At 41.8% G+C, this 14,346-nt stretch overlaps 1 gene segment (V, D, J or C); it reads left to right on the forward strand.

Moving 5' to 3' along the window:
• Positions 1-12,620: 12,620 nt before the first annotated feature.
• Positions 12,621-13,053, forward strand: LOC130123777 (T-cell receptor alpha chain V region CTL-F3-like; the record flags this gene model as incomplete). The annotated part of the segment is given in 2 exon segments: positions 12,621-12,639; positions 12,734-13,053. Coding segments are annotated over 2 exon segments (339 nt in total), but the record flags the coding sequence as incomplete, so codon positions are not given.
• Between the last annotated feature and the right edge of the window lie 1,293 nt (positions 13,054-14,346).

Consider the following 14,346-nt stretch of genomic DNA (forward strand, 5'->3'; position numbering starts at 1 on the left):
ACCTGATCCACTAGAGGGCAGTATTCAAATTTTAATCTCATTGTCACCTTGTTGAAGAAAAACTCATTGGACAGGTTGACAAGCCAGCTTCCTACAACTGCTGATTTGTCCAGTGTCACTGCCAACACTACAATAACACATCTTCATTTGCACTCCAGCTTCAAAGATGAGCTGTGGTTAATTGTTCCCTACGTGTCAAATCTTAATGTTGTTAAAACATTTTGTTATTATGTAAATGATGCTTCTTAAATGAAATGAGGAAAATCAATATTGAACAATCAGTAAAATACAAATTTAATAGAATGCTATATTTAGATTAATGTTAATACATTGTGATATAAGTTACAAATAAAACTTTCAAGGCAGCAAAAACTCCTGTGCTGTCCAAATCTGGTTGAGGTTAAGTCCTCATTTTAACAAAATTTGTAATATGCAATTTTATTTTGCAATATTATATACGTGTTATTCAATATTTAATTGTATTGGGAAGAAAACAGCTTTCAATCCAATACCGTCTCCCATATAACGATAGACAGAAAGAAAGAAAGAAAGAAAGAAAGAGAGAAAGGCACTTTATTTTGTCATTGTACAGGTTATAATGAATGTGTTCTTTGCATGTAATCACCCTATTGTATAGGAGCAGTGGGCAGCTGCAGCACCCGGGGACCAACTCCAATTCTTCTTTCCATTGCCTTGCTCAGGGGCAGAGACAGCAGTATTAACCCTAACATTTCTTTTTGATGGTGGGAGGAAACCAGAGCACCCATAGGAAACCCACGCAGAACATGCAAACTCCACACAGAAACGACCTGGTACGGCCTGGGGTTCGAACCCAGGACCTTCTTGCTGTGAGGAACAGTGCTAAACACTGGGCCACTGTGCTGCCCCAAACCCACCCATATGAGATGAATGGAGTAAATGAAGGCAGCAGCAGCAGCAGAAGAGCCATGTGGACATGCAGTAAAACAGCTGCTAGTGGGTCTAGTGAAGGACACAGAGGTTGGCTGGCATGTGAGGAGTAGTGAGGAGGTTGGTGTGAACAGTGGGTGAACAGGAGGAGTCAGACACACTATGAGGGGAGGACGTTAGCAGGAAGGACTGGTAAAGTCCACAGTGCAACTAAAGAGACAGCTGAACTAACAGCAGCATGCTGCTCCATCTCATCTGGTTCCTTTCTGTACTAACAGGTGAGTCTGCTGTCACCATGACACCCTGCTGCACACTGACTCTGACCATACAGGCTGACAAGCAGACACACACATTTACCATCACCAGCAGGCTCAATATGGACAACAACCAACACACAAAGCCCACACTAACTCACTGAATTACCACAACGACACCTTTTCACTGCAACAACTTCTTGGATATTTCCAAAATTTTCAGGTAGTAGTTTGGAAGAAGAAATCAACCCCACGACCCTTTCAGTCCAAAGTGTAGAAGGAGCCAAAGTTATTCTATCCTGTATTTACACCGGCTCACCTTACAACCTTCATTGGTATCGTCAGTCACCAGGATCTACAGCCCAATTCCTCCTCTCTGCATCACCCAGCAGTCAGCAGTCAGTGGTCAGAGGACAACCTGAAGATCTCAGACTGTCAATCAGCTTCAACGGAGAACAGAAACGAGTGGATGTGGAGATGTCCTCTGCTGCAGTGACAGACTCTGCTGTGTACTACTGTGCTGTGAGGCCCACAGTGACAGGAAACCCAGAGTCACTGTACACAAACCTGACAGTGTCTGACAGAACATTTACACACTTCAGCTCGAGTTACAATTCAACTTTATTGTCATGTGTATTTAAACACAATTAAATCCTTGTGCTCGGGCTCTCTCTGCCTTAAAGAGTGTGGGTGTGATGTGCTAATAAACTGATGGAATCACAGCAAAGCTGATGGAGTGTTTGGAAAGAAATAAAGGTTTGTTTTTCCTCATCATTTTAATTGTCGATGTCTGAAACCTAAAATCATCTTCAGACTGTTGATCTGTTTTCATAATTTGAAGAACTTTTAGCATCTCAGTGTATCTCTGAGGATTCAGCTGTGATTCCACTCAGCTCTACATGACTCTTCATCACTATGAAGAACCTGAATGGACTAAATGACAACAAGTAAACAAAGATATGAGTCCTGAAACCAGACTCCAGCCAACATGAAAACTAAAGTTAAAGGCTTGAAGTCAGTCATTCATATGATGTAACTAATGTCATAGGAAGGTGGAGGTCCAACCGTCTCCAAGTTAATGAGAAACATTGATCATGAACATTGTCAAATATGCTGGCTTGTAAGTAATGAGCATGTCTTTTATATAGTGTGGTGCAAGACTATTTAGCACTTTGTGGACAATTAACACAAGTTTAAAATGGATTCTAGTTTTGACGCGGAGCCAATACAGAGATGTAAGAACAGTGTAATGGCCTCATACTTTCTACTTCCGGTGAGAACACGTGCTGCCGCGTTTTGAATTAATTGTGGTTGGCGCACAAAGGAATTTGGGAGGCCGGTGAATTGTCCACTACAGTAGTCTAGTCTACTTGTTATAAAAGCATGGGTTAATTTCTCACAGTCTGATTTTGAAAGAAAGCCCTTAGTTCTGAGATGTTGTTAAGATGGTAGGAGGCTGATCTTGTGAGATGATGGATGTGGCTCTTGACATTCAGATCCCTGTCTATGATTACACTGAGATTTCTAGCTTCACTTCTGTACTCCAGAGACAGAGAGCTGAGACGAGCTGCCATTCTCTGTCTCTGAGTCTTTGCAACAAACATAAGCATTTCATTAAAGCATACAAACATCTATTTGTCTATCTATCTATCTTACACACTTGTATTTCAATAAACACTCATTCCAAGATAGGTAAAAACTACCAGTTTTGATTTCTGCCATTTACGTTCCAGTCTCCTGCAGGCCCACTTAAGAGCACGTGTCTCATCTTAAACCAGGGTGTAGGCCTCTTTAGTCACCTAGCTCTGGTAGTGAGAGGTGCAACTGAATCGAGGACACTAGAGAGGGCCACATTTAATTCACTAGTGAAATCTTCAAGAGTGACTCACTACGGTGAAAGGATCCAAGACTTTAGGCAGCTGCTTGCTAAATGCAGCTCCAGTGGAGGGACCAATGTGGCGAGTGGCAACTACATCTGTGCCGACATTACCTGGATAAGCCAATAATGCATGAGAAAATGATCTGACACAGCAGATGTGGTCTGCAAGTAATTCAGATCAGAAACAGGTATCACTTTAGATAAAACCAAATCAAGGGTGTCACCAATGAGTCGACTCTTGAACAAACTGAGCGAACCCAACAGTATCAGCTCGTGCCAGAAAGGCTTTTCTTAGCGGATCAGCAGCCTTATTCAGATGAATATCTAAATCACCAAGAATTATAATCACATCATAATGAGTAACAAGCCCTGAGACAAATTCTTCATATTCTTTAAGAAACACTGATTAGGCGTCCAGGTAGTGTAGTGGTCTATTCCGTTGCCTACCAACACGGGTTATCTCCGGTTCGAATCCCCGTTTCACCTCCGGTTTGGTCGGGCGTCCCTACAGACACAATTGGCTGTTTCTGCGGGTGGCAAGCCGGATGTGGGTATGTGTCCTGGTTGCTGCACTAGCACCTCCTCTGGTCGGTCAGGGCGTCTGTTCAGGGGGGCAGGAGAACTGGGGATAATAGCATGATCCTCCCACGTGCTACATCCTGCTGGTGAAACTCCTCACTGTCAGGTGAAAAGAAGCGGCTGGTGACTCCACATGTACCGGAGGAAGCATGTGGTAGTCTGCAGCTTTACCCGGGCCGGCAGAGGGGGTGGAGCAGTGACCGGGACGGCTCGTAAAATAGGGTAATTGGCCAAGGACAATTGAGGAGAAAAAAGAAGGGGGGGGGGTCCAAAAAGAAAAAAAGAAAAAGAAACAGTGAGTAAGAGCCAGGAGGTCGATAGAGTATCACAACCTGGACTGAGGTGAGTCTATTCATGGCTGAGAGAGATGAACCCACAAGGTCCTCAAATGATTGGAATTTAGATTCAAGAATAGAAGAAAGATTGAAAATAGATTTATATATGAGGGCGACACCCCCACCTTGTTTATTTGCCCGAGCTACATAGGCATATGTATAGTCGGGTGGAAAAGCTTCATATAAGGGAAGGAAACTGTTTTGTTTCAGCAATGTTTTACATAAACCAATCATACCGAAACTATGCTCAAGAACCATATCGTTTATTTATAAGGCTTTGGTACACAGTGATCTGATACTTATGAAACCAAAGTTAAGCATCGTGTGGAAGTGATCAGTAGTAGGCAGGACTTTAGATCTACCAATAGGTGAAATACTGTCTGAACCTGTCAGCAGCAGTAATAATAGGGGATTGGTCATCAGCCCTGTCACTCTGAACAAGCCCCGCCTTTGAATCTACCACTTAGTGTTGGAGCTAAAACAAGGTTCCACAGTGAGACACAGGAAGTCCTCTCTGGTCACTGGAGCTCATAGTTACTGAACAGAAGAGCTATGAGCTTCCTGCTCATCTCACTGCTGTTGGCTGCTATGTGCTTTGGTAGGACACAACTCTTGGTTTGCTTGTTATTAATCTGAACTTTGTCTTGTTGATTCTTTTTCTCGCACTGACACCGTCTGTTGTTGTCCCACAGAATGCAGAGCTCAAAAAGACAACGTGCTCCAACCCAAAGGAGGTGTGACTGTTAGTGAGGGAGAGACAGTAACACTGGACTGTCACTATAACACCAGTGGATCAAGTCCATATCTTTACTGGTACAGACAGGCTGCAGACGACAAGCCCACATTCATTCTGAGCCGCTTTACTTTTGGATCAGGGGACACAGCGGACGGGTTCAAGGAGAGATTTGAGTCCATCCTGGATTCCAGCTCAAGATCAGTTCCTCTGAAGATCCAGAGTCTGCAGCTGTCTGACTCTGCTGTGTACTACTGTGCTCTGAGGCCCACAGTGACAGGAAACTGTAAGACGTACTACAAAAACCTTTGGAGTGTCTATCAAGAATCCAGAGACAACACAATGTTAACCCACGTCCACTAGAGGGCAGTATTCACATTTTAATCTCATCGACTCCTCGTTGAAGCAGAAAACATCAAATTTCTTAATGAAGTTGTGAAAACGGTGATTGTCAAATAAGTTGAAGTAAATGAATACTGAATAAATAGTTAACTACTTATTGAATTGAATGAGGTGTATCAAAATTAATGATACTATTATATGATAGCAAACAACAACTAACAGTTATGAAGAAAGAACATATTCATGTGTTCCAAGTCAGAATGAGGTGAATTTCTCCTTTTAACAAACTTGGTAACTGTGTGTTAAAATATCATATACATGTTAGTGAAGATTCAATTGTACTGGGAATAAAACAGGTTTAATAATAAAACATTATATACTGTACCATCTAACCCTAAATAAACCATCTGAAGTGCACCATCACACCATCCCATCCTACCAGCATGGAAACCTGTCCAGGTCCAGGATTGGGACTCTGGCTTCATCTGTGGCTCCTCCCCTTGACTACAGAGGAAGCTGCAGGCAGAGAGCTGTTTATTCCAACCTGTAAAGATCTGACCCATCACAGCTCATCAGAGACACCACTACTTTCACATCACAACATTCATCCATTAGATTTTCTCTGAACAACCACGATGACGCTCATCACAATTTTACTGTTCTCAGCTCTTGTCAGTATGCAAACACTTCCATAATAAATCAGGGAGCTATGTGTTTTCTTCATGTGTTTTTTAACGTTATTTCTTCATGGTGTTTTTGTGAATGTAATCAGTCTGGTGTCTGGTAGGTGACACCTATGAAGACGCCTCACTGCCACCAGTTCTGAGCTGTTTTCAGTGGAGGGTCACAGTGTTATTCTCCCCTGTAATTATACACTTCAAACTGATAATATTCAGTGGTACCAACAGAAAGCTGGATCTATTCCCACTTTCCTTCTCCTGGTCACAGACACAGCAGTACCTTCTGTAGTCGAAGCAACACCTCCTCATCCTCGACTTGCTGTTAGACTGAATGAAAGGAGAAACCGAGTAGAAGTGGAGATGTCCTCTGCTGCAGTGACGGACTCTGCTCTGTACTACTGTGCTGAGGCCCACAGTGACAGGAGACCCAGAGTCACTGTAATAAAACAGCACATCACCAGAGACTCCAAACACAACAACTCACATATGTATTTGGTTATACTGCCACCTGCTGGACTCTCCTGAACGACGACAGCATTTCCTGATGTTTTCAGGATACTGATTTAAGACAAGAGGAGGAGCAAAGTTCCCCCTCAGTGCTTATGACTGAATTTTTACTTTGAATCTTTAAAAGGAGATTCATTCCTGTCCAGCTTCCTCTCACCTTCTACTCTTCCTCAAGTTAGCTTTGGTGATGCTCTCTTCTGTTATTTTATTGTGTGCCATATGGGGTAAGATATCCTGTCATATTTTTCTCAAAACCTAAGGTCACGTTTGATCTGATTATTTTTTTTTCTTATTGTTTTAAACAACAATAAACAACAAATATACAAGCATGTTGCAAAATTTGACACGCTGAACCAAAATGTCTCTGACATACTGATGATTGTCACTTGTCTTTGAGTTTGTGTATGGTCTGGGTAGATTGGAACACTGAACTGTCCTTCTGCAATAGATAAAGTTGTCTGAATCTGAATCTGAATCTGAATGAAAATGCTTGAATTCTGTGTTTCACCTTTTTCTTCCAGCTCAGAGTTCTGCAGACACCATCAGACCAGATAAGAATACTGAAGATGTAACTGAGGGTGATGAGGTTAAACTCTCCTGTAGATACAACAGTTCTAGGGTTGACACCTTGTTATGGTACCGCCAGTATCCTGGATCAGCTCCACAGTTTCTCACAATGGACTCCTCAGGATACAAAACCAACGCAATATCAGGAGTGAACATCCAGCATGACAAAGAAGAGAAGCGAGTGGATTTAGAGATGTCCTCTGCTGCAGTGACAGACTCTGCTGTGTACTACTGTGCTGTGAGGCCCACAGTGACAGGAAACCCAGAGTCACTGTACACAAACCTGACAGTGTCTGACAGAACATTTACACTCTTCAGCTCAAGGCCAAGCTGAAGTTCAACATTGTTGTCATGTGTATTTAAATACAATGAAATTCGTGTGCTTTGTGCTCTCTCTGTCTTAACACAAAGGACACAAGGACACCCCCCCAAACCCCCCCCCACAATACAGACCTACATAGACTATGTACACAGAATTCATACATTATATACACAATATACAGTACACAATAACAAAAGAGTGTAAGGTGCATATGGGTGCGCCAACTGTTCAGCAACTTCACTGCCTGTGGAAAGAAACGATTACTGAGACGGGTGGTGTGTGATTTGATGCTTTTACATGGAAGGAGTGAGAACAGAACATTAGTGGTGTGGTTGGTGTCCTTAATGATTTTTGGGCTTTCGTTTTGCAGCTAGTGGTGTGAATATTATCAAGTTGTGGTAGTTCCCTGCCAATGATATTTGCTGCTGTTGTTTCAGTCCTTTGCAGCAGTCTGCAGTCCTGAGCAGTCAGGTTACCAAACCACACTGTGGTACAGCCTGTGAATATGCACTCCGTGGTATTGAGATAAAAGTTAATAAGAGTTTATATATTCATACCAAATGTGTGCCAATGTGACGCCTCCAAAAAGATGGTCTCTGCTGTGCCTTCTTGAGGATGCAATTGGTGTTGACAGACCATGTGCTTGTGTCAGTGATGTGTAAACTGAGAACTCTAAAACTGTCCACAATTTCAACATATTATCCATTGATGGAAATAGGAACGTGATTTCCTTCAGTCTTTCTAAAGGCAACAATGATTTATTTTGTCTTACTGACATTGAGAGAGAGAGGTCGTTATCATGGCTCCATATGGTTAAATCTTCCACTTCCCTCCTATAGGCCGTCTCATCACTGTCACTTATTACTCCAATCACTGTGGTGTCATCTGTGAATTCAGTGACGCTGTTGTTGTCATATTTGGCTACACAGTCGTGTGTAAACAGACTGTACATTAGGGGGCCTAGACATCAGCCCTGAGGTGTGCCAGTCTTAAGAACTAATGTGGATGATTATGTTTTACCTATTCTCACAGTCTTGGACGGGCCTCTCAGGAAATCAAATGACCAATTACAGATAGAGTTGCCCAGACCAAGACCTCTGAGTTTCAACACCAGTTTGGATGGTACAAATGGTATTGAAAGCAGAGCTGTAATCAATAACTTTGTCTACAACTTATGGAGATGGTTTCACATAAACCCTTCATGTAACAATTGTTACATTACATGAACATTTGACTGGTTGACTACAAATCTTTAAGATTAGTTCTGAAGTTGGTTGGAGTTTGGTTTGATAACTCATGTCTTAGTTTGTTTCTGTCCAGATAATCCAGACATTTGCAAAAGGCAGCATTTTTCTTATAAAAATTTCACAACAACTTTATACACAGTGTTGACTGTACATTTTTTTAAATGTCCATGTTATTTACAAAATATTGCACTTAGTTCACATCCACTCAAGTAAAAACAGACAACCAAACAACCCAATTCATGACGTCAAAAGATAGGTAGACAAATGTTTGATGCAACTGTAGAAGTTGAATATTAAGACGTGTTCATTGTTTTAAAGGGCAATTCCCCTCAACAGGAATATGATCTAAAATGTGTTGTACTGTCTGAACCTGTCAGCAAGCCCCTCCTTCAAATCTACCACTTAGTGTTGGAGCTAAAACAAGGTTCCACAGTGAGACACAGGAAGTCCTCTCTGGTCACTGGAGCTCATAGTTACTGAACAGAAGAGCTATGAGCTTCCTGCTCATCTCACTGCTGTTGGCTGCTATGTGCTTTGGTAGGACACAACTCTTTGTTTGCTTGTTATTAATCTGAACTTTGTCTTGTTGATTCTTTTCCTCACACTGACACCGTCTGTTGCTGTCCCACAGAATGCAGAGCTCAAAAAGACAACGTGCTCCAACCCAAAGGAGATGTGACTGCTAGTAAGGGAGAGACAGTAACACTGGACTGTCACTATAACACCAGTGGATCAAGTCCATCTCTTTACTGGTACAGACAGGCTGCAGATGACAAGCCCACATTCATTCTGAGCCGCTTTACTGTTGGATCAGGGACCACAGTGGACGGGTTCAAGGAGAGATTTGATTCCAACCTGGATTCCAGCTCAAGATCAGTTCCTCTGAAGATCCAGAGTCTGCAGCTGTCTGACTCTGCTGTGTACTACTGTGCTCTGAGGCACACAGTGACAGGAAACTGCAAGACGTACTACAAAAACCTTTAGTGTCTATCAAGAATCCAGAGACAACGCAACGATAAACCAGATCCACTAGAGGGCAGTATTCACATTTTAAAGTCTTTGATTCCTTTCTGAAGAAAAACACATTGGACAGTTTGACAAGCCAGCTTCCTACACCTGCTGATCTTTCCAATGTGTCAATACAACATTCAAAAACAGTTTATTCTGCATTGAAACGTTAAACTGTCTTGATAAAGAAAAGTATTAATGTCTTCTGTAGATTCATTTAACAAATTCTGCATTGTATTCTAGTCTTAGAAGAAAAATAACTTGATGGAAGTCAGAGCTTGGTGGTTACTTGATGGAAGCGAGACTGCTTGACTAATCCATGGGACAAGTAGCAGTGTCTATGGTGACAGGTGAGTGGTGGTGTTTAGTCATGCTTATTTAACAGGTATTCTTTCAAGACTCATTATTTTAGCACCCTGTCTTACTTTTGAACACGCATACAAAACATCATGTTCCCTGGTCGTCACTATAAATCGTTTACCACTGTGATGAGAGTCATGACTGAGCTGGACTGGTGCATTTTCTGCAAGGCAAATGCTTTGTTCCTGATTCATTTGGCTGCCCTGGAGGAGTTGTGTCGAGAAGGAAGGGAGAGGCGGGGAACACACTCTTCTGTCGAGCTGTCAGGTTGCTTGAAAGACGAAGCGATGACAGCAAGTAGGAGAAGAACAAGTGTGCTCCTGCTGTGAAAGCACAGAGGCCTGGCTGCAATGGAAGGAGCTGGGGAGTCAAGACAAATGACATTTCTCCCAAAACTAATCGACTTTTCCCTCTCCCTCCCCCCCCCCCCCCCCTCTCTCTCTCCGCTTCTTCATCTGTGGATTGGGTACACAGAGTTTATAGCATATCGATAACATCCAGCAAAAACATGACTTTATCAATGACATTAGCACACTAAACAGATAATATATGATGCATATCAATAGAAGGTTGATTCTGCAACTGTATGACTGTATTATGAGAGATATACATTATTGATTTAAATGAACGGCACCTAATGTAAAATATCAGATAGAAGCATATTATGCTTAATCAGAAGCATATTCTGCATATGCGACTCGTGGCTGGGGGGGGGGGGCAGCAGGGGGCCCAGGAATAGTATTGGGGTGGCCGTGGCCACCCCTGGCCGACCCTTGGGGGCGCCATTGTGCTAATTCTGTCCCCCCGTTGTTATTTCTTCGGAAAATATTACTGATGGCCGTTGTCTGTTTAAATAGAGGCACTTGATAAGGAGGACCTTTCTTTCCACAGTTTTTGTCTCTGTCATGGTTGGTGAGACTTATTGACTTTGGGTCATGTTCAGAAACCATTTAATAATTATAATGACTAATCTTATTCTATGTCGTCCTGTTTAGATCAACACATTTATCATTTGTTATAATGTAAGAATCCCCTTATATATATATATATATATAATATTTTAGTAAAGAGAACAAAGAGGTGAAGGGTCCATCATGACATTAATTTTTAAATCTCCACCACCACAACACTACACAGACCAAGACAAGGGGAGGAGTTAGAGAACTGAATGTTAAAGACTTCATGTTGGAACTGAAGAGCAGCTGAGTTCTTTTCACTTGGTGATTCAATACACTTCAGTCACAATGTTACTCCATTTAATCTGGCTGATGATATCTACCTTTCATTCTGGTAAATATGAGATGGAAGAACATACGTCCTATTATTATCCATAAGGTGTTTCCATGAACTATTGTGTTTGTAAAAATCCATGTGTCTATCTAGGGTTCTCTGAGGATTCAGTTACACCATTTCATGATAGAATTCTGGCTTTGGAAGGAGACAGGGTCACTCTCTCCTGCAACTACTCTGTCTCTACAAACAACCTCTACTGGTATCGACAGTACTCCAGCTCACCTCCACAGCTTCTCATCATGGAATATTCAGAGAAAGTACCAGGGTTGACTCTTAAGCATGAGAGAGAAAGAAAAGCGTTTCATCTGGAGATGTCCTCTGCTGCAGTGACAGACTCTGCTGTGTACTACTGTGCTGTGAGGCCCACAGTGACAGGAAACCCAGAGTCACTGTACAAAAACCTGACAGTGTCTGACAGAACATTTACAAACTTCAGCTGCTTGTCATTTAACAGCAGATCAATCAAGTAGAGTTTTCATACCCACATAATGGAAATAATGTATCAGAGTTCATAACTGGACTAATGTTTTTGCACTTTGTGCAAATATAGTTATCTTTATATTTAAGTTTAATTAAATATAACTTCTTGTTCATTCAGTGGAACTGGATTAGTGTTTTCTTTCCCTCCTCTTTGTATTTTTTTACTATAACTGTGGATGAGATGTGGTCATGGCTTTGATGCATCTTCAGGACACCATCAGGATACTATTTGACAATGTTCATGATCAATGTTTCTCATTAACTTGATAGAGACGGTTGGACCTCCACCTTCCTATGACATTAGTTACATCACATGAATGACTGACTTCAAGCCTTTAACTTTAGTTTTCATGTTGGCTGGAGTCTGGTTTCAGGACTCATGTCTTTGTTTACTTGTTGTCATTTAGTCCATTCAGGTTCTTCATAGTGATGAAGAGTCATGTAGAGCTGAGTGGAATCACAGCTGAATCCTCAGAGATACACTGAGATGCTAAAAGTTCTTCAAATTATGAAAACAGATCAACAGTCTGAGGATGATTTTAGGTTTCAGCCATCTACAATTAAAATGATGAGGGAAAACAAACCTTTATTTCTTTCCAAATACTCCATCAACTTTGCTGTGATTCCATCAGTTTATTAGCACATCACACCCACACTCTTTAATGAAACAGGATGAATGTGCTTTTCCAAAATAATGATTTCCACATTTTTGTTTATTTTCAATATTCTTCATAACACAATGCAATTCTTCTTCAGGTTTCCTCCATAAAAGACAAACAACCAAACCACCACCATATTAAATGTGTTATTTATATGCAAAGATTCACCAAAATGGAATCACACAAATAATAATAACATAACACTTGTTCATTGTTTTAAAGACAATTCCCCTCAACAGGAATATGATGTAAAATGTGTTGTACAGTCTGAACCTGTCAGCAGCAGTAATAACAGGGGATTGGTCATCAGCCCTGTCACTCTGAACAAGTCCCCCCTTCAAATCTACCACTTAGTGTTGGAGCTAAAACCAGGTTCCACAGTGAGACACAGGAAGTCCTCTCTGGTCACTGGAGCTCATAGTTACTGAACAGAAGAGCTATGAGCTTCCTGCTCATCTCACTCCTGTTGGCTGCTATGTGCTTTGGTAGGACACAACTCTTTGTTTGCTTGTTATTAATCTGAACTTTGTCTTGTGGATTCTTTTCCTCACACTGACACCGTCTGTTGTTGTCCCACAGAATGCAGAGCTCAAAAAGACAACGTGCTCCAACCCAAAGGAGATGTGACTGTTAGTGAGGGAGAGACAGTAAAACTGGACTGTCACTATAACACCAGTCAATCAAGTCCATATCTTTTCTGGTACAGACAGGCTGCAGACGACAAGCCCACATTCATTCTGAGCCGCTTTACTTTTGGATCAGGGAACACAGCGGACGGGTTCAAGGAGAGATTTGATTCCAGCCTGGATTCCAGCTCAAGATCAGTTCCTCTGAAGATCCAGAGTCTGCAGCTGTCTGACTCTGCTGTGTACTACTGTGCTCTGAGGCCCACAGTGACAGGAAACTGCAAGACGTACTACAAAAACCTTTGGAGTGTCTATCAAGAATCCAGAGAAAACGCAACGATAAACCAGATCCACTAGAGGGCAGTATTCACATTTTAATCTCATAGTCACCTTGTTGAAGAAAAACTCATTGGACAGGTTGACAAGCCAGCTTCCTACAACTGCTGATTTGTCCAGTGTCACTGCCAACACTACAATAACACATCTTCATCTGCACTCCAGCTTCCAAGATGAGCTGTGGTTAATTGTTCCCTACGTGTCAAATCTTAATGTTGTTAAACATTTTGTTATTATATAAATGATGCTTCTTAAATGAAATGAAGAAAATCAATATTGAACAATTAGTAAAATACAAATTTAATAGAATGCTATATTTAGATTAATGTTAATACATTGTGAAATAAGTTACAAATAAAACTTTCAAGGCAGCAAAAACTCCGTGCTGTCCAAATCTGGTTGAGGTTAAGTCCTCATTTTAACAAAATTTGTAATATGCGATTTTATTTTGCAATATTATATACGTGTTATTCAATATTTAATTGTTTTGGGAAGAAAACAGCTTTCAATCCAATACCGTCTCCCATATAATGATAGACAGAAAGAAAGAAAGAAAGAAAGAAAGAGAGAAAGGCACTTTATTTTGTCATTGTACAGGTTATAATGAATGTGTTATTTGCATGTAATCACCCTATTGTATAGGAGCAGTGGGCAGCTGCAACACCCGGGGACCAACTCCAATTCTTCTTTCCATTGCCTTGCTCAGGGGCAGAGACAGCAGTATTAACCCTAACATTTCTTTTTGATGGTGGGAGGAAACCAGAGCACCCATAGGAAACCCACACAGAACATGCAAACTCCACACAGAAACGACCTGGTACGGCCTGGGGTTCGAACCCAGGACCTTCTTGCTGTGAGGCACAGTGCTAAACACTGGGCCACTGTGCTGCCCCAAACCCACCCATATGAGATGAATGGAGTAAATGAAGGCAGCAGCAGCAGCAGAAGAGCCATGTGGACATGCAGTAAAACAGCTGCTAGTGGGTCTAGTGAAGAACAAAGAGGTTGGCTGGCATGTGAGGAGTAGTGAGGAGGTTGGTGTGAACAGTGGGTGAATAGGAGGAGCCAGACACACTATGAGGGGAGGACGTTAGCAGGAAGGACTGGTAAAGTCCACAGTGCAACTAAAGAGACAGCTGAACTAACAGCAGCATGCTGCTCCATCTCATCTGGTTCCTTTCTGTACTAACAGGTGAGTCTGCTGTCACCATGACACCCTGCTGCACACTG

The sequence above is a fragment of the Lampris incognitus genome, chromosome 14 (genome assembly GCF_029633865.1).
Source record: "Lampris incognitus isolate fLamInc1 chromosome 14, fLamInc1.hap2, whole genome shotgun sequence".
Lineage (NCBI taxonomy): Eukaryota > Metazoa > Chordata > Actinopteri > Lampriformes > Lampridae > Lampris > Lampris incognitus.